This window comes from Saimiri boliviensis, chromosome 10 (genome assembly GCF_048565385.1).
Source record: "Saimiri boliviensis isolate mSaiBol1 chromosome 10, mSaiBol1.pri, whole genome shotgun sequence".
Lineage (NCBI taxonomy): Eukaryota > Metazoa > Chordata > Mammalia > Primates > Cebidae > Saimiri > Saimiri boliviensis.
This window is the reverse complement of record NC_133458.1, coordinates 84,162,215-84,188,844: the sequence shown is the minus strand read 5'-3', so window position 1 is coordinate 84,188,844 and position 26,630 is coordinate 84,162,215. Positions and strand designations below refer to the sequence as shown.

Genomic DNA, 26,630 nt, shown 5'->3' with positions numbered 1-26,630 from the left:
TCTAAAGACTCCTCTAAAGAACTCACTGAGGATTGGTAGGGACAAAGGAAAGTTTCTGTCAAAGTTTAGGAGAAAAGGGCCGCGCAGGGAGCTGTTTCAAATAACACTTAAATCGCAGAAGAAAGCCGAACCCCAAGAGTACTCTTCGGTCGCCGCGGGGCCAGGGGGATGCGAGAGGGAAGTTCTACGGGAAATCTGCCGCCTTGTCCCCCGAGAGCAGCGAGGTCCGCAAGGCCATCAGTCCAAGCGCTGGCCCCGGCCATTCTCTCCCCTCCCCAGGGCCGGCCAACCCTAGTGGGCGGCGGAGGATGCGCCGGCCTGGCGGGCGCGTGCGTCGGTGCAGCCGAGGCTCCGGTGCTGCGGTCTCTCTGCACTCCCAGGGGTCCCAGGTTGGCCCAAGCGCCCAGTCCCCGGGTCCTCCCCGCCAGCGCGGAGCCGACAGCCTAGAGCCCGCCTCCCCTTCTCCGCGCGCCGGCGCTATGGAGACGGTCACGAGACGCTGGCAGCCCCTGCGCCCGCCAATGGGAGCGCACGTTACAGGGAGACGCGGACGTCGCTCTTCCAAGATGGCGGCGCGTCCGTCGCGAGCGACCGGGCCGGGGGGAAGCCAGCGGAGCCGAGTAAAGCCGCCGCCCGGGAGAGGACTGAAGGAGCAGTTGCCGCCGTTGGCGGCGGCCCGAGCAGTTTTCGCTGCTGCCACGGCTGTTGCCATGAGGCGAGGCTAGGGAGGACCTCACTTCCCCGGGGTGTAATAATGTTAACTGAGGTAAGCGGCGATGGTGGCCAGTGTTTACCTGTGAAATGGGGAAGGGGCCGACGCCAGCCCGTCAGAGAACATCATCTCTCCGGAAGGTGGGCCTGACCCTACGCCGCGGGCCCCGGGGCCCGAGGAGCAGCGGGGATCCTACAAGTGCCCCCGGAGTAGGAGCCGTGCTGACTCAACAGAGTCCCACCACCTCCGGCTGCCGGTGCCTCGCCTTTCGCAGTTGCCACTCGCCACTCGCCCCTGGCACTGGTCTCCCTCCTGCTGTCGCTCCCTTCTAACTCATCGCTCCCTTCTTGGTGTCCCCTTACACGCTACTCCGTGGCAGCGTTGGCCTCCCCCCGTTACAGCTGGTTCTTGTTCTAAGGTTTGCCCGAGGTCTCCTTTCTCCGGTCCCTGGGCTCCGGGGCCCTCTGCCTCCGAGGTCCGTCAGCATCCCGAGGTTGTTGCTCGGCCCGAGCGGTGTGTTTCCCACTCCCTACTTTGCCTGCTTCTTGAAGTGGACTTGTTATCTCAGGCTACACTTGGATGGCTCAGTCGTGTCACCCCCCTCCCCCACACCCGTCACCTTTAGCTTAAATCGTGGTCATCGACGAAGTTGGGTTTAGCATCTGCCTCCTGGATTTGCGTGTGGCCCCCTTGCTACTCTCTGTGGAATAGTTTTTTTCCTTGGACCTGAAATGGAAGTAGGGCAACTATGACGAACCAATCAATTTCCCTTTTCTGTGCCTAATGGGCATTTCAAAAAGCCGACTTTTTGAAGAAGTAGAGTTAGCCTTTACTGGCAGCACTTTCAAGGGAAGAACTAAATTGGTGCAACTAGGTACTTGACTTAGGTTAGCCCAGTTATGTGTAGCAGTATCTGCAGGTGTAGGTGTCACTGAACTTAAAATACGGAAGCTTGTGATTTGATGAAATACCTTTTTCGAAGCCATTCACTTTTAAGTACTGTGAGGATCCTGACGTGAGGAACTGACTGGTTTGGGCATTTTTGTGGGCTGAACTGAGAATACGAAACAGTTTTAGTGGGCACTGGGCACTATTCCTACGTGGGCCAAAAAGGAAATAAAAACATTTGTAGGTGAGTGGCTTTTATTTTGTGGCAAGTGATGATAAGGCATGCACTTGCCTGAAATTTCAAGTCCTTGTAACTTAAGTTTGAGGAACTTTATACTTTGCTGTTTGTACCTAATCTAAGCACAGAGCCTGGCATATAGTAAATACTGATTGATTGTAACTTCTGCACCACGTATTTTTAGTTGTTTGAAGTTCACTTTATATTTCTAAATTATACAGATTTTTCGTTCTTGGAGTTAATTTCATTCTTGGGAGATTATGGTTATATTATAAGCTTGTGTTGTGATTAGCAGTAATAGATTAGAAAAAAGACTTAACAAGTAGCAGAAGTTCCATTTTTACCGTAAGTGTGATATTGTGATGGGAACAATTAGCCTTATAATAAGTGTTTAGTCTCTAATGTGTAATATTGTATGAGATGATCTTTTGATTAAACTTGGCTTATGTTAGCATGTTTTAGAGTTTTAATACTTTAAAATGAACTGCTCCTTTGTCTGCCAGTAAAATGATTTGGAAAGACACAACTTTCCTAGCTTCTGTATTTTAATGCAATTTTGTGTTTTAGAGAAATATTTTAAGCAGTAAATCAGTGATAGTATTAAGTAAACTGTACTTCAGTGCTTTTTGTGTTAACACTTCACAGCTTCTAAGTGGCAAAACCAGGATTCCAACCTTGGCAGTTGCTACCTAGCCCATTCTATTAACTTCTTCTCTAGATTGCCTCTCCAAAGTAAGGCCCAGATTAAATTGAACTTAAGTTTTCGCTATAGGTTTTAGTAGTCGTTTAAAGATTAGGAAACTGAAGCCCAGAGACCCTTGTCCAAGGTCAATTATTAAATATTAGTGACAGTTGAAACTATAATCTCATCTCCTAACTCTCAGAGAGCTCTGACCATTTTGCTCAGCTGCCTTTCAAGAAGTTTTCAGCTCTCTTGACAGATTTTAAAACATACTATTATACTTCCTTGTCTGAATATTGTCAGTAAACTGAAAATTATTATTTTTTGCTTTACCTTAGCTTTTTTTCCTTTTCGTTTTTTAAACAAGGCTTCTATGCCTCGTAAAATAGTCCTATTTTGATGTATTTTAGATATAAAATTTCACTCAATATTGGCTACTAAAAATTAGTATGGGACTTCGTTTTTATTACTTCTAGACATTGCTGACTTAGATCAGCAGCTTTTAGGAGATGTGATTTAATTTATGTTAGGTCTCAAAATGTGTACTGATGAGCTACTATGAAAGATTCCCCTGTCTTTATGATAGTCATGCTCAGCATTTACTGTGCTCAGAAAGTGGTGAATTGTACTATATGCTTGGTTTCTTTACATCTCTGCAGTGAGGTCAGAGATATTATCCCCATTAACCAGTGATAAAACAGATTGGGAAAGTTAAAATAGCTTGTTTAAAGTTATATAAAAAGTGGAAGAGACAGGAATCACATTTAGGTCATCTTAATCCAAATTGTGTGCTTTTTGTGATTCAGTATGGAATACCTCATTAATTTTCTTTGTAGCTAATAACATCAGCATACTATTTTTAGTTTTTTTTTTTTAAACCGAGGTGAGGATACTAAGTACATGGATACATAATGAGAATGGTAATGTTAAATGTTCATATAAAACTTTTCAGTTTTGCATTTTGTCAAAATGTATCTTTTTTTTTTTTGAGACAGTGTCTTGCTGTCACCCAGGCTGGAGTGCAGTGGCGCAATCTCACCTCAGTGCAATCTCCGCCTCCCAGGTTCAAGTGATTCTTCTGCCTCAGTCTCTGGAGTAGCTGGGTTTACAGGCCTGAGCCACTGCATTTGGCCAAAAATATATCTCTAATTGAAACCTTTTCAGAAATGAGAAGGCACACAGGTGATCAATTAAGGGCTATTTTAAGTTAAGCTCAAATGGAAAATCACTCAATTTAGCAAACTAATATGTACATTGAACTTTGAACCTATGAAATATGATAGATTAGTGTAAATGGAAAGTATAGCCCTGATTATAGTTCTCAATCTAAACTTGTTGGCTTCAATTAGTATTATTTTATCCTAAATACGATGGAATTATTTAGAAAACTTGCTAATCATATTTATTTTTTTTTCTTTTTACATACAGAGATGAACTGTATGTAATGACTAGCTAGGTTTTTTTTTTTTTTTTAATGTCTGGTTAGGTTGTTTTTCCCCTTCTATTCTTGTTTCTGTTAGGACTTCCAACTCCTAATGTGACTCCTGCTATACATTGCAAAAAATTTGTCATAGTGTACATGAAAATTATTTAATACTCAGCTTCCCTCTATCCCTTTTCTTTTTCTTCCTTCTTTTTCTTTCTCTTTCTCTTTCTTTCCTTTTCTCTCTCTCTGTCTCTTCTTTCTTTCTTTCTTTTAGCAGTAAACTACATATATCCAAATTAGGGCATGGGATGTTTGTTTACCTGAAAATTTGTTTTAATGACCCTGAGTTTTTACAACATTCAAAGATAGTGAATTTTTTATAAGTGAATTTTCATCAAACACTCTTTTAAACTTTTCTTGATACTTCAAGAGCAATTAGGTTTAACTTTTCTTGATACTTCATGAGCAATTAGGTTTATAATTCTGAGCATTTATAATTACAGATAACTAAAGGTAAGAAGTATAAGAAAATATGCTGAATACTTTTCAGTGTTGTGGTATTTGGAGGTTGCTTTTGCATAAAAACCAGTTATCAACCTGTTGTCACTTGTCATGTGTTTCTAAAAATAATAAAAAGTATAGTTATTTAAAGTTATTAGTTGTTAGAGGTGTTTGTAAATATGAATCATTAAGTGACAAATAAAAATAGGTTGTATTTATGTTGTAACTTCCATCCAGATTTGTTGATTTTTCAATATTAACAGTGATTCTTAGAGTTAACAGATCTGATATAAATGGGAAAAGGCATAAACTGCAGCACTTTGAGAAGTTCGACATTAATAGTTGTTAAGGAAGTAAAAGATTTTGTGGTTCAAATAAATTTGGAGGATATTTGCCTAAACAAAGTTAATAGGTTTCCTCTCTGGAGGACTTCCCATAGCTTTTGATAGCTGATTTATTTTCAATGAAGATGATAGAATTTACAGCATATTGCAAAGTCATTGCCATGGAAATGAAAATACTTCCTTGTATTTCACTTAGAGAAATCCTGAGTGATGACTTATGCATCAAGAAAGGCTCCCTGGACATCCAGGGGTCCTTTTGAATACACACATATACACACACATTCACACGCAGTTGTCTTGCCCGTAGTGCTTAGTAAAATATTATTACTTGGTTTTGTTGATTAATATATTTGTAATAGAAATACTTTTGGGGTAGATTAATCCTTAAGCTAAATAAGCTGTTTCTTTAATTATTAATGACATTGCAAGAGCTACTAACCAGAGCAAGAAGTCCATAGCTCCACTGGCATTCAGAGGGTGTTAAGGCTTAGGAAAGGGATTTTATAATGGGAGTGGAAGGACATCAGTATCTCAAATGAGTTTGGCTTGCTACTCTACACACAACCTTACTTGGCATCTTTTGACAAACCAAGGGGAATATTAATAAACATTCCTAAATAATTGTTTGAAAATTAATATTGTAATTGACAGTTATACTTGCATACATTTATGGGGTACAGTGTGATATTTTGAAATGTGTGTACAGTATAGAGTGATTTAATGCAGCTGAATAACATATCATCTTATTTTTTGTGGTGAGACACTTGAAAGTTATTTTAAAATATAATACATTATTATTGACAGTTGTTTAATTGATCTAAAAATTTCTTCCATCTCTCTATCTGAAAATTTATACTCTTTGAGTGGTATATCCTCATTGCTCCTTCTCCAGGCTCTGGTATCTATCATTCTGCTGTCTACTTCTGTGAGTTCAACTTTTTTTTTTTTTTTTTTTTTTTGAGACGGAGTTTTGCCCTTGTTACCCAGGCTGGAATGCAATGGCGCGATCTCGGCTCACCGCAACCTCCGCCTCCTGGGCTCAGGCAATTCTCTTGCCTCAGCCTCCTGAGTAGCTGGGATTACAGGCACGTGCCACCATGCCCAGCTAGTTTTTTGCACTTTTAGTAGAGACGGGGTTTCACCATGTTGACCAGGATGGTCTCGATCTCTCGACCTCGTGATCCACCCGCCTCGGCCTCCCAAAGTGCTGGGATTACAGGCTTAAGCCACCGCGCCTGGCGCGTGAGTTCGACTTTTTAAGATTCTACATGTAAGTCAGATCATGTGGTAATTGTCTTCCCATGCTTGGCTTTTTTCACTTAGCATAATGTCCTCCATGTTCATTCATGTTGTAGCAAGTGACAGAATTTCCTTCTCTTTTAAGCCCAATTAGTATTTCATTGTATCTATATACTACATTCTCTTGATCTGTTTATCCATTGATGGACACTTAGATTGATTCTGTATCTTGGATTTTGTGACTAATGCTGCAGTGAACCTAGGAATGCAGACATCCTTTTAATATACTGTGTTTCATTTTTTGGAAATATACCCAGAAGTGAGATTGTATGGTAGGTCTATTTTTAGGTTTTTGAGGAACCTACATACCATTTTTCATAATGTTTGTACTAATTTACATTTCTACCTACAGCGTACAAGAATTCCCTTCACATCCATGGCATCACTTAATTCTCATCTTTTTGATTATAAACATTTTAACAGGTGTAAGGTGATATCTCATTGTGGTTTTAATTTGCATTTTCCTAATGGTTAGTGATGCTTAGCAGTTTTTCATCTATTTGTTGGCTGGAAGTATGTCTTTTGAGACATGGCTGTTCAAGTCCTTTGCCCATTTTTAAAATGAGTTATTTTCTTGAAATTGAATTGAGTTCCTTTTATATTTTGTCTGTTAACCCCTTATCACATGTATGGTTTACACTTTAATCCAGGTTCTGGAGTGGAAAAGTGTATCCCAGCTCCAATAGATACACAACGTTCTATTTTTGTTGTCTTTGGGCCCCAGTGGATTGGATGGTGCCTGCCCACATGGAAGGCAGGTCTCCAGGTAGTCCACTCAGACTCATGTGCTAATCTTAGTCTTCTCTGGAAACATCTTCACAGACACACCCAAAGTAGTGCTTTACCAGGTTTTTAGGTATTCCTTAATTTAGTCAAGCAGGCATCTAAAATTATTCACCACAATGACTTTACAGCTTTCCCTGAGTGAGGCTGTCAGATTATGGCTTTTAAAAAACTGTGCTTTGAAATTTTGTGGTTTCGCAGACCATGAAGTACCTCCTCAATTGATTGTAATCTGTAATCGACTTGCTATTTCAGAGTCAGGTTTAATTTTGATGATACAGTGCCTTAAATATATGTAAGGAGAAGGAATCTTGAAGCAAGCAGATAGCTCTTAAACTGTTTTAACATTTTAAAAGTGTTTGAAGTTAAATAAATAGACTGGAGTTACAGTGATAAATACTATGTCTATCAACAAATTATACCTATGGCAACACTAAAAACTATATGTTAAGCATTATAAAGATGATACTCAAGCATTATAAAGGATGATACTTATTTATGATGGGATGTTAGGGAAGGAGTTTGAACTTTCTAAGCTTTAATTTCCTTCTGTGTAAAATTGGGATAATAGCACCTTTTTCACTGTTCTCACATTGTTATGTAGGTCATATAAGATGATGGAGGATGTAACTTTGTAAATTGTCAGTTATTATACAAATATTAGTAGTTAATAACATCTTTTTTTGTTTTTCTGTATATGCCTTGCGCTGATGAATTTAAATCCTAGGCTCCATCAAGGTTTATTGCTCACTATTTTCTTGGTGGATAGGTGGGTGGGTCCTCACCGGAAATTAGCAGGGGAGTCCCCTGGCTATTAGTGTGCAGTTACAGGGGAGGTGAGGAATAGACTGAAAGAAGTGAAAGAAAAAAATAGACTGAGAGCATTTTTTGCAAATTAGTAAAAAGGGGATAGTTTCTTGTGTGGTTGGTAAACCGATTTCAAAGCATGCCTTAAAGCAAAGCTTGCTCTTTTTTTTTTTTTGAGATAGAGTCTCACTCTGTGGCCCATGCTGGAGTACAGTGGCGTGATCTCAGCTCACTGTAACGTATGCCTCCCGGGTTCAAGCAATTCTCCTGCTTTAGCCTCCTGAGTAGCTGGGACTACAGGCACGTGCTACCATGCCCGGCTAATTTTCTGTATTTTTAGTAAAGACAGAGTTTCACTATGTTAGCCAGGATGGTCTCGATCTCCTGACCTTGTGATCCACCTACCTCACCTCCCAAAGTGGTAGGATTACAGGAGAGAGCCACCCTGCCTGGCCACCTTACAGCAACGTTTTAAAAATGTTTTGAAAAAGGTGATTTATTTGAGGGTTTCCAGTCATTTGTCTGTACATATTCCCAAAGATTTGTGGGAAGAGAAATCTTTTATTTTTAATCAGACTTGGTAAATCCCTAAAAGGAAAAGCTGTTTTAAGGATGATGTTTATAAGGCTTTGGTTATAACTTATGCTGGAGATTGATTTTTATGGATTAATTTGTTCACCAAACATGAATATGCCTACTTGGTGCTAGGCACATGCTAATAAATTCTGGTGTTGAAGTGGTGAGTCAGTTGGGAAACCTGGCCTCAGAGATCACTATCAGCGCTAAATTTAACATTGTACCACTGAGGCCATCAAAGTGGAAGCCTTGAGGTCTTTTGTCAGAATAAAGTGATACCAGTAAGGGGTGAAAAGTTAAGGTGGGAAAAGATTGGAGAATATAATTAAAAGATAAATATGACTTGAGTTAGCTTTACAACCCCTGGTAAATCTACTAGTTTGGATGAGACAGCAGCTCTGAAATAGATTTCTTGCAATTGAAGAGTAAGCCTGGTGAAAGTAAATACTTGATCCTGGGGTTTCCATTTCCATGTGTTATGTATTTATTTATTTGCTTATTATATGTTTTTCCCTAATAGTGTAAACGCTTGAGGATGACCCTCATAGTTGTATTCCCGGAGCCTAGAATAGAGGTTGATACTTAGCATATGCAACTATCTGTTGAATGAATGAATGTTGAATATTTGCTCAAGAAAATTAAGATTAAAGTGAAGAATTACTAAGATGAAATTGTCAACAATAAATTTAAACTATCACATTAATTGCCCTTAAAGGAATGGTTACTATCTGTGTTCATTAGACATTTTATATAGTAAGTACATTGTGGTTGAATATTGTGTTTAAGAGCAATGGGACAAATGTTGAACCTGAGGCTTTTAGTTAGGAATGTAATTCTGTCTTAGTTTTTCCTACAGGGAAAAAATCTGATTAGGTTGTTATTTTGATAGAACCAATTATAAATGCCAAAAGGAGTCGGATTTTATTTTGTATTTCTTCCTACTTGGTATTTATTATGATTTTGTTAATATTATTTAAAATTTAATTCGTAAACTAGATACATTTAAAGAAAGCTTTGTTTATAATAGTACAATAATGCTGGTTTTCATCAAATCACTTTGTTGAGTGTTGCAGTTTGTATGATCTTTTAATGCTACCTTGAAAGTTTGTATCAGTAAAAATTTGGCTGTGATTTCAAAGATGGAAATTTTTGGGGGTCCATTTTTAAGGAAGGCAGCTGCTACCATAGTCTCTTGACTAAAATGCCTCTCTGTTCAATGTTGGAGACAGAGTACTGTTAGGTCGTTCGCCCATCTATAATACAACGGAATTTCGTTGTATTATAGATGGGCGAACGACCTAACAGTACTCTGTCTCCAACATTGTTGGAAATCTTCAGAAATAATATATACCAGAAAAGTTCAGTAAGATGATTCTGTTCTGTTCAACTGTTAAAGTAGCATAATGATCTATAAATATACCTATGAAAGGATCATGTACATCAACTGGAATAATTTACCATTGTTGACTTACTGCACTGTTTTCTCTGATTTCCTAAGGGATCTTTTTATTCTGATGCATCTGTGAAGACCCTAAGGTGAATCCAGCTTTGCTCTTGACCTTAGCAGTGCATTGTTGGAGAATCCTTGGTTCTTAACTCCATTTAAATCTGAATTGGTTTTGTTCCTGAAACTTGGGGGCTATTTTTAGCCTTACTGGCTTAGCATAGGAAAGAGTTATGATTCTTTGTTTTATGATTTCTTTTATTTTTGGGCTAGAGTTGTGTGACAACATGCATGTGTGGAGAATGGCCTTTGGATTCACTGTCATTTGAAGCTTGGAAATTATAAAACTGAAGTTGTGCAACTTCAGAGGAAGAGTTAAATATGAAATCAAATTTCACCTTATTTCTGTTCTTACATAAATATTAGGAAATAATGGTCTTACTTTAAGATACGATGTTGTATTACCCGCTGTTTCTCCAGGCTGTAATATTGTATTTTGCAATTTGTTCTCTTTCCAAGTTTGAGATAGCCTTTTTTTCTCAGAATTTTTTCTCAACTGAGAAACACAATTGGTGTTTAATCAGAGTACAACTATTAATGTAATCAGCTATTTTACATCTGGTGTTAATTACATCTGATCTTTTTCTTGTACAGTACGTAAGTGCTCAACACTTAAAGTACTGCAATAGGCTTAATCCTGGTGGGAGTCAGGAGAGTAAAATAAATGGGCTAGAACAACTGTCTCCAACCTTTATGGCACCAGGGACTGGTTTTGTGGAAGACAATTTTTCCATGGACAGCAGTTGGGGGGAATGGTTTCGGGATTAAACTGTTCCACATCAGATTCTCAGGCATGAAATCCTCATAAGGAGTATGCAGCCTAGATCCTTGCTTGTGCAATTCACAATAGAGGTCATGCTTTTATGAGAATCTCCTGTCCTTGCTGATCTGACAGGAGACCGACCTGAGGCAGTAAAGCCCACTCCCTGCCGATAACGCTTGCCACTCACCACCCTCTGTGCAGCCTGATTCCTAATGGGCCATGGTCCTGTAGTGCTCTGTGGCCCAGGGTTTGAAGGGTGGAACACCAGAAAGATACAAGAAAAGAAACTGAAATAACGCACTTTACAAATAGCAAGTATTGGTTGAATAAAGGTTTTAGAAAAACCAAATAGGCTTGACAGTATTTTATGATTCATTAAAAATGTATTTTATGAATCCAGAACTCCAGAAATTAATGTCAGTACCTCTGAATATTCAATCCTATAATAGACACTAACACAAAATTTATGTGACAGTGAAAGTTAGATTATCTTTTACTAGGATTCAGTGTTAATCATCTTTTTTATATGTGTGTATATATCTTGTCTAATCCCAAACCAAATATTCCTAATTTCTGAATAAAAATATATACTTTTGGTTAAGAGTGATGGCTGGTGTCAGATTATTTGGATTTGAATCTAAGTTTTCTCACTTCTGAGCATTTTGACCTTGTAAAAGTTCCTAAACTTTCTGAGCCTCGGTTTTCTCATATATATGACTTATAAATTAATAGTACTAACCTCATAGGGTTGTTGTATTAAGTGAAGTGATTCAAGTATCGTGCAGTGTTTCCTACAGTAACAATAAATCCTAGGCTTTATTCTTATTTCCTCTGATATAAATAGCAAGTGGTTTGTTTTCAAAACTTTGAATTTAATATGTTTGAAGTTGTTTTAGTGTTCTTTGTTTCATTGAGATAGTGTTGAAACGTCATTGTAGTCCTCTATGATCCAAATAATCGAATTCTTTTCTTACTTTGTATCTCAGTTTTCACTAACTTTTTTTTAAGTATTGCATTTCCAAAGTGAATGCTAAGAGGGAGAATTAGACTGAATTTCAGGAGGAAATCAAAAGGGATGACACTTGTGTAATATAATCATAACCGGAATTTTTTGCTAACCAATATGTTTCTTCTGGACACTAAAACTTACTGTAAATAAAATGGAAAGTAAAGATTTTAGTGCACTTGTGTATTATGCTTTTAAAATGCTATTATTGTACAGTTTTCTGACATGAGAAGTACTATGGTTCTTGTCAATTTGATAAAGTTTTATGTAAAGCGGCTCTCAATTTATATAAGCTCTTCTATCGAATTGTCTTAGAAAGATGAGAAGTACTAAAAATCTTTAAGAAATGTGTAGTTGACTTGAGTGGTGTTAATAGTACTGTGCAGTAGGTAATGAGACTTAGGGCTAAGTTATTACAAATAAAATTTGTACTGATATAAATGAAATTGTAGATATCAAGCATATACATAATTTCAGTCTCTATGCAACAGATGCTTATCTTGGTACACATAATAATAGAATAAACTATTATAATCAAGGAGTGCGGTGTTCCTCCTGTTGCAGTAACATTGTACTTAGTTGGAGATTATGCCATCAAGATCCTTTGTGATTGAATCTATGTCTATTCCTTTCTATACTTATACTGTATGCTTTCCTTTTTTTTTTTTTTGTCACTGATGCTTTGTGTATTTTTTTTCTTTTCTGTCTTCATTATTCTTCTCTGTGTCTGCAGGCTTACAAGCGTGCTTTCTCAGGGTTTTTTCCCTAACCTTACACTCTTTCTTTTTTTTTTTGAGATGAAGTCTTGCTCTGTAGCAAGGCTGGAGTGCAGTGGCGCAATCTTGGCTCACTGTAACCTCCTCCTGGGTTCAAGCGATTCTTCCACCACAGCCTCCCGAGTGGCTGGGACCACAGGCGCATGCCACTACGCCCGGCTGATATTTGTATTTTTAGTAGAGATGGGGTTTCACCATGTTAGCCAGGATGGCCTCGATCTCTTGACCTCATGATCCACCCCCCGACCCCCTCCCCCACTGCCTCGGCCTCCCAAAGTGCTAGGATTACAGGTGTGAGTTACCGCGCCCAGCCAACACTCTTTCTACCCCTTCTCAAATAGATTAAAAAAGCCAAAATTGAGCTTCTATTTTTATGTTACACATTATTTATGGGTTTAAAAGTACTTTTTATTGTTAATTTAAAAGGGGAATAAATAGAATGGTTTATATATTTTTTTCATAAACAGTAGAGCACAGTATAGTTTCCTTGTACATCTCTTATCTGAATTTATTTTGATTAAAAAGACATCATCTCTGAGTTAAATGAACACTATTAAGCTTATTTTTTATTGTGAATTAAAATAATCTTATAGTATTTTCAGGGTTAGAGTCATTGTTCTGATATTGAGTTGTTACTTACTCTAGAACATATTCTGAAAGTAATCTTAACACCTATAAATTTTACATCAGATTCTTTAAAAGTATCAAGGACTTTGAGATGTTAATGACAGGTTAGTTACTTCTGTTTTTTTCTCATAATTAAATTTTTTGAATCTAAATAAATGAGTTTTGTTTGATTATTTAGAAATTCTGTGCAGAATTTTGCCCATCCTTTCTTTTAAAAAACCTTGAGAGTCAGTGTAAAGTAATGGCTCAAGAACATGCTTGGGTTTTAAACCAAAATTCAGTTTATGCTCCAGCTGTAGAATAGTTAGTGTAACTTATGTCATAAGTATAATTTATGTCATAGATCGTGAGAACTAGATATATTTAAAGTGGTTAGCAAATGCTAGCCAACAGTAAGCACTTAATATATTATATTTTTAGAGATGGGGTCTTGCTTTATTGCCCAGGCTGGCATCAAACGTGGCCTACGCAGTCTTCTCACCTCAGTCTAAGTAGCTGAGTATCTTTACCCTCAATATGCTACTGTGCCTGGCCAATTAAACACTTATTAAATGATAGCTCCTATTGCTGTTTTAGAGGATGCTCCTTTTCATAAGAAAGAAATGAACTGTTATGCCATGCATTGAGAATCTAGCTTTCTCTGCTGTGATAGGCTTATATTGCTTTGATTTTCCCTTTGAGTCTATATTATGGAGAAAAGCAGAAGTCGAGATTTGTAAATATTAGGACTTTTGTTTTTGTATTGTTACAGCCCTTTATAAATGAGAGACTTTTGTTCTTGTATTGTTACAGTCCTGTATGAATGAGAGATGGGTGGGGGGACCTTTGTGAACATGGGCTGTTTTATCTTACTTTTGTACTGGGCAACTGCTGTGATAAAAGCTTTGTGTACTTTAGTATAGGAACACTTCATGAGTGGAAATCTTCTGATATGTAAATAAATTTGTTCTAATTCACTTAAAGAAATTGAAGGTGAATTTCCATGTAACTGAGCTTATTTTTAGTATGAGGTAATGATAGAAATGGTCTTGATGCTTGAGGATCTTAAGTATTATAATGTTGCCCAAACAGAGTAGGGAAGAGGTAGACAGAAGGTTGGGTTAGAAATGCCAGGTATAGTATTGTTTTATGTCAAAACAATACATTTTATTTTAGTTGAGTTTCATAGGGACAGGCAGTCTAAAGAGAACAAGAGTATTTATGGAATAGGAAAATTATTGGGAAAGCTGGACAATCGAGAATATTTTAATTTCTGGCTGGGTACTGTGGCTCATGCCTGTAATTCCAGTACTTTGGGAGGGTGAGGTGAGAGGATTACTTAGCACTTGAGTTCTATACCAGACCGGGGAATGTAGGAAGACCTTGTCTCTGCAAAAACTTAAAAAATTAGCCAAGCATGGTGGTGTGTGCCTGTAGTTCCAGCTACTCAGGAGGCTGAAGGGGGAGGATTGCTGGATCCCAGGAATTAGAGGCTGCAGTGAGCTAGGATTGCATCACTGCACTCTAGCCTGGGCAACAGAATGAGACACTGTTTCTTAAAAAATGTGTATATATATATATATATATATATATGTGTATGTCTGTGTGCGTATATATATATATATATATACGCACACAGACATACACACACACACACATTGACGTATGTATGTATATATGCATATGCATATAGGTATATATATGCATACAGACATACATGTACACACGTTTGTATATGTAAATATGTACACATCTATATATAAAACAAAAATATACATTTTGATGTATGTGTATATGTCAAATGTCAACAGCATAGTTTTATATCTTTTAATCTTATGTTAGCGTACTAAAACAAATTTGACTGGTAACTTTTTATCTTTGCTTATCACATCACATAGGTGAAAAATTAAATTGTTTTAAAATTGTGGATTTCTTTGTTGCTGGTAGAGTTGTTAATCTTTTTTGCTTTTTAGCCATTTATATTTTCTGTTTTGAATTGCTGTTCATATCCTGTTTTTCTTTGGAGTAGTAGTCTATTCCTTTTTCTTTTTTTGTTGTTGTTTTTTTGTTTTTCATTTTTTGAGACAGTGTCTCACTTTGTTGTCTAGGCTAGAATTCAGTGGCATGAACATGGCTCACTGCAGCCTTGACCTTCTGGGCTCAACCGATCCTCCTGCCTCAGCTTCCCAAGTAGCTGGGTCTACAGGCATATACCACCATGCCCAGCTGATTTGTGTATTTTTGTAGAGATGGGGTTTCACCGTGGTACTCAGGGTGGTCTCAAACTCCCGAGCTCAAGCAGTCCACTCAACTCAGCCTTCCAAATTGCTGGATTTACAGGTGTGAGCCACTGTGCTGGGTCTGGAGTAGTAGTCTATTTCTTAATGATTTTATAAACATCTGTTTACTCATGGATTCTAATCTGTTGTTGTATATGGTGCATGTATTTTCACAAGTGTATGTATACTTTGTGATTTTGTTTTGTTAAGAAAAAGTTAATTTTATGTTTTCAAATATGTTACTCTTTTTCTATAGATTTTGCCTTTTAAAAAATGACCTTTCCCAGCCCTAAATAATACAGTATACCTTTTCTAAAGCCAGAATTTCCAAGCAGTTTTCTATATATTGTTAATACTTTTATGATGTGTTTTGTAGGGGAAAAGTATTCCTAATTTAAATTAATTTTTTATATAGTACACTTTCAAACATACAGAAACCCTGAAAAAAAATACTGTCACTAGCACACATATACAGTAACCTAGATTTGTTGAAATTATCATATTTGCTTCCTCTGTTTCTTTTATTTATTTTTCTATTACCTTAGCTCTCTGGATATGCCCTTTCTCTGTTGTTTTTTGTTGTTATTGTAGCTCAGTTATTTTAAGGTAAATTGCGGATATCATGTCACTTTTTTAAATGCTCTCTTGAATCTCCCAGGCATAAGAATTAAAAAAATACATATAACCATAGCATTGTTGTTACAGCTAGTAAAATTACTGGCAATTCCCGATTATCGTCTAATACTTGGTTTATTCAAACTTTCCCAGTTAGAACGAGGTTCTAATTTAGTAATGTGATTATGTCTCTTTAACATAGAATACCTGTAGTCCTCTTCCACTTTCTCCTCTTCTTCTCCTTTTATTTTCTTCTTTCTCCTCCTCTTTTTTCACCTCCTCCTGTTTTTTCCCTTCATCATCTTCATTGTTGTGAGAGATTGTCCTGTACATTGTTGGATGCTTAGCAACATCCCTGGCCTAGTATATGATAGTGCCTTCTCCAACAAGGTATGATAATCAATACTTTCTCCATATATTGCCAGAGTTCTCATGGTGGGGGTGCAAAATTGCCCCTGGCTGAGAACCACTGCACTAGGAGTAGTACCTTATTTTTTAAAATACTTATTTTTAGAATTATTTTTATTTTGTTTTCATCTTGAATTTATTTTGTTCCCTTTATCTGTATGTCTGTCCTTTAGCCTATTCTGCTTATGTATTTTACTTCTCGAGTTTGTTTAGTTGTAATTTGAAAAGTAGCTTTATTAAGATAAAATTCACATACCATATAATCCACCTAATTAAAGCATACAGTTCAATGGCTTGTGCTATATTCACAGAGTTTGGCATCTGTCATCAAAATATGCTGAAGTACCTCATTACCTCAAACTGAAAACTCCTCCCCCTTAAGCCTTTACTCCCCACTTCTTACTCCTTCACACAGCAGGCTATCACTAATCGGTCTCTTTGTTTTTGCCTATTTTTTTTTTTTTTTTTTTTTTTTTTTTTGCGATGGAGTCTTGCTTTGTTGCCCAGGCTGGAGTGCAGTGGCATGATATTGGGTGTCTGCAACCTCCATCTCCCAGGTTCAAGCAGTTCACCTGCTTCAGCCTCCTGAGTAGCTGGGATACGAGGCACATGTTGCCATGCTCAGCTAATTTTTGTATTTTTAGTGAGATGGGGTTTCACCTTGTTGGCCACGCTGGTCTCGAACTGCTGGACTCAAGTGATCTGCCTGCCTTGGCCTCTCAAAGTGCTAGGATTACAGGCATGAGCCACTGTGCCCAGCTGGTTTTGCCTATTTCCAACATGTTATTTGAGTTGCATCGTACAATATATGTGTCTTTGTGACTGGCTTATATCATTTACCATGTTTTCAGGGTTCATGTTGTAGCATGTAAGAGGATTTCAAATTTCTTTTTATTGCCAAATGACATTCCATTTTGTGGATACACTACATTTTGCTCATCCTTTCATCAGTTGCTGGACATATGGCTTATTTTTGCTTCTTCACTGCAGATAATGCTGCTGTGAACGTTATATTGTGTTTCCAAAATGTTTTTTGTGGAAATAGTTTTCATTTCTACACCTAGGAATGGAATTGCTGGGTCATACAGTAATTATTTAACCTTTTGATAAACTGCAAACTGTTTTTCAAAGTGGCTCCACTATTTTACATTTCTACCAGCAATGTAGGAAGGTTTTGTTTTCATATCCTCCAGAACACTTGATTGCAGTCATGCTGGTGAGTGCAAGTAGTATCAGATAGTGGTTTTTTTTGCATCTCTCTAGTGCCTCTAGAGAACACCTTTTCATGTGCTTATTAGCCATTTCTATATCTTCTTTGGAGAAATGTCTATTCAAGTCTTGTGCCCATTTTAAAATTGGGTTATTCATGTTTCTTACTCGGTTTAAAGAATTCTTTGTATGTTCTGAGTAGAAGTCTATTAATCAAGATACATGATTTGCAAATACTTTCTTCCATTTGTGGGACATCTTTTCATTTTCTTGATGGTATCATTTAAGTACATAATTTTCTAATTTTGATGTAGTCCAGTTTATGTTTACTTTGTTGCTTTTGGTGTCAAAAGGTAATTATTTAAATTCTATAATGCATTAAGAAGTTTCACTAGTGGTGTCAAATATCATACACATAGAAGATAAATAGATAAGAGTTGAAGTTAAACCATTATAGTTTTCCCAAATTGGGTTCTGAATAAATGTGTTTTTCATTTATTCTATCATATCTAGGTGGTATATGTATTTATAGAAGATTTTATTGAGGATTTGAGGGCAGTGGGGGCCTGGGTTTACATTGTAGCAGTGCTGAATAATTAACAACCACTGTACTTTGTAGTGGAAACCAAGATCCAGGTAACTTTAAATTCCACAGTGTCCTCTTTCACTGCTGTGTTGTGAGTATTCATCCTGATTAGCCACAACTCCTAGAAGAAAAGGACTCCTCCAAAAGTAGAAACTAGTATTTGTAACCCTGCTCTCCTTGAGTATGTGATCTGTTTTCTTCTCCTTGCTTCATAATTTCCTGCATTATTGGGGTGGTTTCCATTATTTTTTCTCCCTGCACATTCTGACTCTGGGTTTTAGCTTTGGAGATCCCTACTGGGCCTTTTAACAGCATTCCAGGTCTAGGAATTATAGATCAAATCATGGTATTCTTGAGGATCATCTCTGTTTTTGGTCCAGCTGCCTCTTTACAGAGTCACTTGGCAGCAGTCTGTTTGCCCTCATTGCCACCACTTTCATAATGTCACCTTTTCTCATTGAGGGGTTTTAAAAGTTTTATTTGCCATTTAAATAAAGTTTGACAATATATAAATACATATCCATTTTCTTTTTAAAACTTTCTACATGCAAGTCTCTTTTAAAGATCCTGTGTATGCAAGTTATTTTTCCTGGTTATTACCACACTTTGGAGCAACTATCTTGTTTTGCTTTCTCAAACAGAGTATTAGTTTCATGTTTTTCCACTTGGTGGAGTTCAAGTTTTGCGACAACATTATGACTTTTGCTTGGTAGAAATAAATGTTAGGAGTAATGTCTTCACTTAAATATTTTAAATGAGTGTTAACCGAATGCGAATGAGTTAACCATATGGTGGGTTCTTTGTAGAAAAGTGGTATGTGCTCTCTAAAAATAATAAATATTATTTACAGTGCACTTTTTTGGTTTAAAATATTACATGCTACTTGAAAAGTAAACTAGCGGGAAAGTGTCTTAAGTAAAAAAGTTAAAATTTTGTTTACTGTTTTCATTTTAAAAACAGTCTGCATATCTACTTTCATACCTTTCTCTGAGTAAGCACACAGAATTTTCATTACATTTAAAAAATTACTTTCAAAGGTAATGTTGTGAATTATCTTTTTCTGCTTTGATAATTTTGTTTTGTTTATCTTTTTTTCCCAGTAGTTTTTGTGTATTGCTGCAATCTGTAATCTTCTCCCTTTCTTTGTGCTCTGAAGATAGTAGTTACTCAGTGAATTGATTGGTTGCAGAGACCAAGGCCAAGTTGAACCTAAATGTTCTGATGCCAATTAATGATCACAAAGGAAAATAAACTGGTGAAGAGGTTCACTGGAGAACACTATCTTGAGTTAGAAAACATTGGTTTAGATGATTAATCAGAAGTTCTACTCCGTTTTTGTTTTACTTAGTCAACACATACTTGCTGGGAGCTTACTCTTGTTGCAGATGTTGTTATACTTGGCATCAGGCATGCAACACTGAACAAAGAATACACAGTTTATGCCCTTGTGAGACTTGTAGTATATGGCATATACATGAGGGCGGTGGGGGTTTGGGTTTACATGTATCAGTACTGAATAATTAACAACGACCGTGCTTTGTGGTGGAAACTAGGACCCCAGTAACTTAAAATTCTGCAGTGTCGTCTTTCACTGCCTGTTGTGCGTCTTCTCCCTGGTTAGCTGCAACTAGAAAAGAACTCCTCCAAAAGTGGAAATGAGGATTTGTAACCCTGCCCTCCCTGCCTGTTTGACCATGTTTACTTCATTGTAAACAGGCAGTTCCAACATAATGTGATAAATGAGGTTATTTGCAAGAGAGTGGTTGAAATGGTGAACCATGGAGTCCCATCTGGATAGAAAAGTGAGTCCATAAGTGGGTCATGTAAAGAAAAAGTAGAAGAATCAAGTGTTTGCAACACTGAGTGACAGTGAAAAATATGTGCATTTAGTATAATTAATTTAGAACTGAAAGACTATGGTCAGAGAATAAGGTAACTTTCACATTTCCATCTCAGAGAAGACAAAGGTGAGCTGAGGTCTAGGGTGTGTGGTCTTGTAGTGTCTAAAGTGGAATTGTAGTGAATGTTGGTGGAGGTGAAATGCTTATGATATTAAAAGTAGCATATTTGATCGATTATCGACATGTATGTAAAAATAACTGAAGGTTATTTAGTACTCCTGATAGAGAAGAATGTTTATGACATGTAACTGCATATTGGAATCATTTGGTGAACGTGAACTTCACAAACTGACAATGCCCTTACCTCAGCTTTGTTGAACCTTGGACATTCTGATGCATGGCTTACATCCCTAGCTATTTTGATTTAATTTGTATTTGATGTAAGCTGGGTAGTGGGATTTTAAAACCCCCCTACTTTCCTAGGTAATGCTAATGTGCAGGAATTACACAGGAATAACAGGGGTTTTTACAGGAAATGGGCTGGGATCATGACCCTGCATCCTGAATTTGGGTATGTGGTTAATGAAAGAATAAGCAGCCTTTGTTTGAGAGGGCTGCAGGAGAGGCAGCTTTTACTTGAAGCAAAATAGTGAAGTTGTTGGGGTTATATATCTGTGTGTTTGGACTTTGGAACAGAGTGATCCTAGAGGGAAACTTTGGGAGGCATGGAATCAACGGGAAATTGGATAAGAGAGGAAAACGCAAGAATAGTACAGGGTCAGAGTGTAGGAGATAATTGATAACTGAATGTTATTTATATCTCTGTGATGAATAAGGATAACAAGGCTTAGTGGGTTTATTATTAGTCTGGAGAATACATCTAGCAGTCCTGTAGTAGACAGTAATTGGGAATTGGGTAAACAGTTCCTTAGGAGTTACACCAGACCTTGACAGACTGAATTTCATACGAAGTCCTGTCTTTGTATCCTCTTTGGTAAGGGGTTTAGGTTGATTGTGCAACATCTAAGGAGAGGCCTGGAGTTTGGGGCTGTTGTCCCACAGGCTCCTGGATAGCGGTTAGAGGCTGTTCCAGCACCAGCAGGGGGGAGGCTGTGCAGTCCTAAGGTTTTTTCAGATCTGCATAGCATAGCTCTCCTCACTCTGATGTACTGCTTGGCCGAGTACACAATGCTGTACTGAATGATGGCAAAGCCTTTACTATTTCTTTAGTTTTATACCTAATGCTTTTGAGGAACACTTTAAATTGTCTGGTTCTAGGTTCATGAGCAACTATTTATAGGTTTCACTTTTTCAACATACAAAAAATGGCATAGACTTAAAGAGAGTAAAAAAGGGCCTTATTATATATTATCTAGTTAAACCCCCTTGATACATTAAATTTTTATGCATAAAGTGAAATTCACAAAGAAAGCTCTTAAAGTATAAACTGTATATGGGACTGGAAGTTTATAATTGCTGCACTGGTTCAAAGTTTTTGTAAGAATAAATGGATTAACTGCAACTCATTTTATTAATCTGACATGTAACTTGATTTCTGTATTTTTTGCTGTTAAGCTTTGAAATACAAGAGTATGAGACATCACCACCCACAGATTGCTTCAAATTTATTTTTCTTTTACAGTTAAAGCTTTTAAAAGTATAGTATATGTGTAAGGTTTAAGAGTTACTCTAGTTATGCAAGAGAACTATGAAATTGCTTTTGAATTAAGAGTTCATTCAAACATTCTCAAAAATATTCAAATATATTTTTGGTCAGAAAAAGGTAAGTAGTAAAATGTTAAATTTGGTAACAGCTTGTTGTAGAAATAAGAAAATTGTATGCTAAGTGAAAACAAGACTTTCACATAGTTGTAGTATATCATATTAACTAGTGATTAAAACCTATGTATTTTTACTAAGTGAAATGTACATCATGGTTAAAGCTTTTATACTTTTAAACATTGGACTGTTTTGCATATATATATCTTATTTCACCTGTGTTTGAATTATAAAACTCAAAAGTAATTTTTTGAGGCTATGACCCCAGGTAGATGAAGCCCGTGATAAGTCATAGGGATTTAGGCCACATCAAAAGGAGACTTTTTTTTTACTTTTAAAGTTTTATTTATTCTTTAATCTTTCATTAATTCGATTAATGTATTTAGAGATAGGGTCTTGCACTGTTGCCTAGTCTGGTTTTGAATTCGTTGCCTCAAGTGATCTTACTGCCTTGGTGTCCCAAAGTGCTGGGATTACAGGTGTGAGCCACCCTGTTCAGCCCCAAAGAATGCTTTTAATAGCTGGGTTGTGACATACATTTTTATAACATATCTTTTATATTCATGATTTTAGATGTGCTTAGCAATATGAAAACCGAAGAGCTATTATGTTAAGTGATGCTTGTTTTACTTTCCTTCTTCTGAATTCCTTTCATTGACTTATCTGATATTTAGGTGGATATCCATTTCTCTAAAACTCAGTGGTTATTATAGAATTCTGCATAGTAGATCAGTTGTCATCTGGGGGGGTACATTTCTAAGTTTTGTTTTATAGATACAGTTTCAGACTGTATGTAGGAATGCTAGTAAGATTTTTCTTTTGGCTATGGTAGGTGACATCATTTGGCCAAGAATCTCTAACCATAATTATTTCTACTAAACTATATGGTATGAAATTCTGGTAACTCAGGTCAACATCAGTTATGTTGGAATATATTCAAAGCTGCTTTCTGAGGAAAATTTTGGCTTTTCTTATTTGACTTTGTTGTAGTCTGTCACCTTATAAAAGAGTGGTGAGAACACTAGTTAGGTTATTTAGTATTTATGGCTTTTCTCATTTTTAGGTGTATAGGGACCAACTGTTTTTGTTTTTCAAATTATTTATTTTGAGTTCAAGGGATAAATATGCAGGTTTGTTGCATGGATATTTTGCGCATTGCTGAGGTTTGGACTTCTGTTGATTCCATAAGCCAAATAGTTAACACAGTACTAAATAAGTAGTTTTTCAACCCTTGGTCCCCTCCATTCTTGCCCTCTTTGACCAGTGTCTTTTGGTCCCATCTTTGTGTCCCTGTATACTCAGTGTTTAGCTCCTACTTCTAAGTGAGAATGTGTTATTTAGTTTTCTGTTTCTGTGTTAATTTTGCTTAGGATAATGGCCTCCAGCTGCATCCATGTTGCTGCAAAGGATGTGATTTTTGTTCTCTTTTGTGGCTGCGTAGTATGCCAAGATTTATATGTACCACATTTTCTTTATCCAGTCCACCGTTGATGGGCACCTAGGTTAATTCTGTGTCTTTGCTATCGTGAATACCACTGTGATAAACATGAGTGCAGATTAGGTTTTGGTAGAAAGTTTGATTTTCTTTTGGGTAAATACCCAGTAATGGGATTGCAGGGTCTAATGGTTATTCCATTTTTAGTTCTTTGAGAAATCTCTAAACTGCTTTCTACACGGCTGAACTAATTTACATTCCTTCCAGCAGTGTATTAGTATTTCCTTTTCTGCATAACCTGACCGACATCTGTTATTTTGTGACTTTTAAGTAATAGTCATTTTTTACTGATGTGAGATGATACTTCATTTTGGTTTTGATGTGCCTTTCTCTGATGATTAGTCATGAGCATTTAAAAAAATGTGTAGGCTGCTTGTATGTCTTTTGAGAAGGGGCTGTTCATATCCTTTGCTTTTTTTTAAATTTTTTTTCTTGTTGATTTGTCTTTAAGTTCCTTATAGATTCTAGATGTTATTCCTTGTCAGTTGCATAGTTTGTGCATGTTTTCTCCAATTCTGTAAGTTTTCTGTTTACTCTGTTGATACTTTTCTTTTCGCTGTGCAGGAGGTCTTTAGTTTAATTATGTCTCAATTATCAATTTTTGGTTTTGTTGCATTTGCTTTTGAGGACTTACTTTGTAAATTCTTTACCTAAGCCAATGTTCAGAAGACTATTTTCTGGGTTTTTACAATTTTAGGTCTTCATTTTATTTTGAATTAATTTTTATATATGGTGAAGAGAGGTAGTCCAGTGTCATTCTTCTGTATGTGATTAGCCAGTTTTCCCAGCAATGTTTATTGAATAGGAGGTCCTTTTTGCTCTCTTACGTTGTCAGTTGGTTGTAGGTGTGTGGCTTTATTGCTGGATTCTTTATTCTGTTCCATTGGTCTGTGTCTGTTTTCATATCAGTACATGGTGTTTTGATTACTATAACCTCGTATAGTTTTAAGTCAGGTAATGTGATGCCTCTTTTCTTTAGCTTAGGATTGCCTTGGCTGTTCAGGCCTTTTTTTTTTTTTTTTTTTTTGGTTCATATGAATTTTAGAATTTTTTTCTAAATTTATGAAAAATGATGTTGATACTTTGATAGTAGATTGCTTTGGGCAGTATGGCCATTTAGCAGTATTGATTCTTCTATGACCATGGAATTTTTTTTCTGTTTGTGTCTAACTTCTTTCTGCTGTGTTTTATAGTCCTCTTTGTAGAATTCTTTCGCTTCCTTGGTTAGCTGTATTCCTAGGTATTTTATTCTGTTTGTTGCTGTTGTAAATGGGATTGTGTTCTTGATTTGGTGTTTGGCTTGAATGTTAATGGTCTCTAGAAATACTATTGATTTTTGTATCCTGAAACTTTACTGAAATAGTGTATCAGGTCTAGGGAGTCTTTTGGCAGAATCTTTAGGGTTTTCTAGGTATAGAATTATATTGTCAGTTAAGATAAAGTTTGACTTTTTCTATTTGGATGCTTTTTATTTCTTTTCCTTGCCTGATTGCTCTAAGACTTCGGGTAGTATGTTGAATAGAAGTGGCAAGAGTGGACATCCTTCTCTTGCTCCAGTTCTTAGGGAGAATGCTTCCAGCTTTTGCCCATTTAGTGTAATGATGGCTGTGGATGTGTCATAGATGGCTCTTACTATTTTGAGGTGTGATCCTTTGATGCCTAGTTTGTTGAGGGTTTTTATCTTGAGATGTTGGATTTTACTGAATGCTTTTTCTGACTCTATTGAGGTGATCATATATGGTTTTTGTTTTTAATGCTTTTTATATGATGAATCACATTTATTGATTTGCATATGCTGAACCATTCTTGCATGCCAAGAATAAAGCCCACCTGATGGAGGTGAATTTTCTTTTTCATATGTTGTTGGATTCAGTGTGGTAGTATTTTGTTGAAGGTTTTTGCATGTATGGTCATAAGGGATATTGGCATTGTGTTCCCATTGACCCAAGGTGGGTTTTGGTGGGCTGCTCTCCCTTCTCCCTCAGGGAAAGTTCCTGCCAAGGGTTAGGACTCTATGGGAGTAGAGTCTGCCTCCTCCCACTCCTCAGAACTAGTGGGTCACTCTCCCTGAACTGTCCAAAAAAGTGGACTGGGGTACCCAGCAATGACACACTTAGACCAGTCTTAGGTTGCAGAGCTGTTCCTGGCTGCGAATCTTGCCTCCTAGGAGAAATCTCAGCCTCTGGAGTCTTTTCCTGCTCCAGTCCTGTGATAGGAAAGTCTAATTTTAGTGTCTGCTGCTTGGGTGCTTTCCACACTCACCACTCAGTTCTGGCTGTGAGAGTCCTTTGCCCACTCCAGAGCAAGTGCTCCAATCTCTGGCCTGAGACTAAAATGCCTGCAATGGCTGCTGCTGCCAGGTTGCCAGTGACTGACTTTGTATGAGCCCAGATTAAAAATGACATCCTCTGGCTGGGCCTGGTGACTCAAGCCTGTAATCCTAGCACTTTGGGAGGCCAAGGCATGTGGATGACTTGAGGTCAGAAGTTCAAGACTAGCCTGGCCAACATGGTGAAGCCCCGTCTCTACCAAAACATACAGAAATTAGCTGTGCGTGCTGTAATCCCAGCTACTTGGGAGGCCGACGCAGGAGAATCACTTGAACCTGGGAGGCAGGAGGTTGCAGTGAGTCGAGATCATGCCACTGCACTCCAACCTGGGCAAAAGAATGAGACTCTGTCTCAAAAAAAAAAAAAAAAAAAAAAAAGACATTTTCTTCTTATTCCCATGCATGGGAAAATGCCTGCAGCTTTTCCTGGTATCTTTTCCTGGCTCAGTCTCTCAGCCTTTTTCCAATTTAGTGTCAGTGTTTGGGAGATGCACAGGGTGCTCTCCCATAACCTGGGTTGCACAGATCTCTAGTGTAAAGGTGAGTCACAGAGGAATACTGACTGCCCCTTTTGTGTACTGGAGCTTCACTTACTTTTCTCTGTCCCTGTGGCTGCCTGCCAACCTTCTCCGACCTGGGTTCTGGAGTGTCCTTTGCTATTCTGGTGAATCCCGTTTTCTTTCTTGAATTAAAGCCCACAGAGTTGATCTTTATGCACTGTTTTGCTCATTCCAAGTGTCTGAGGCACACTAAGAACCTCTAATCCACAATCTCAGGAAAAAAAAAATCTGTCTGGATTAACTCTAATTGCAAATATAGAATGCCAGCATTTAGTGACCTCAGACTATATGATACTCTAGAGTATCTTTTAAAGCCAGAAAGTATCGATACTGGGGGAAATGCCCAAGGCTTATTTAGTCCAGCCTTTTTTTGTAGATTCTCTTTTAAAAAATTTACTTATTTTTGAAATCTGTGATTTCTATCCTTGGGTATAGAAATAGTTTGACTGCTAAAAGACAATAATCTGAACAACATATTCTAATTCTGCAGAATTGCCTTGCATTATTTTTTAATGTTTACATCCATTTTTCTGTAAAGTTATTATGGGAAGCAATTATATTAAACTTTTTTAAATTTTTGAGACAGAGTCTAGCTCTGTCACTCTAGCTGGAGTGCAG

General features: G+C 37.3%; 1 protein-coding gene across 2 annotated transcripts in view; it reads left to right on the top strand.

The window, feature by feature from the left end:
* Positions 1-554: 554 nt before the first annotated feature.
* Positions 555-26,630, top strand: part of SNX13 (sorting nexin 13) — a 131,978-nt gene continuing 105,902 nt past the window's right edge. Inside the window, exon 1 of one of the 2 annotated variants that reach the window (XM_010349340.3) lies at positions 555-766. In XM_010349340.3, the coding sequence (XP_010347642.1) occupies positions 755-766 (12 nt within the window). In that variant the 5' untranslated portion in view covers positions 555-754. The remainder of the gene's footprint in view (positions 767-26,630) is intronic. The other variant, XM_003938679.4, reaches the window with a different exon arrangement.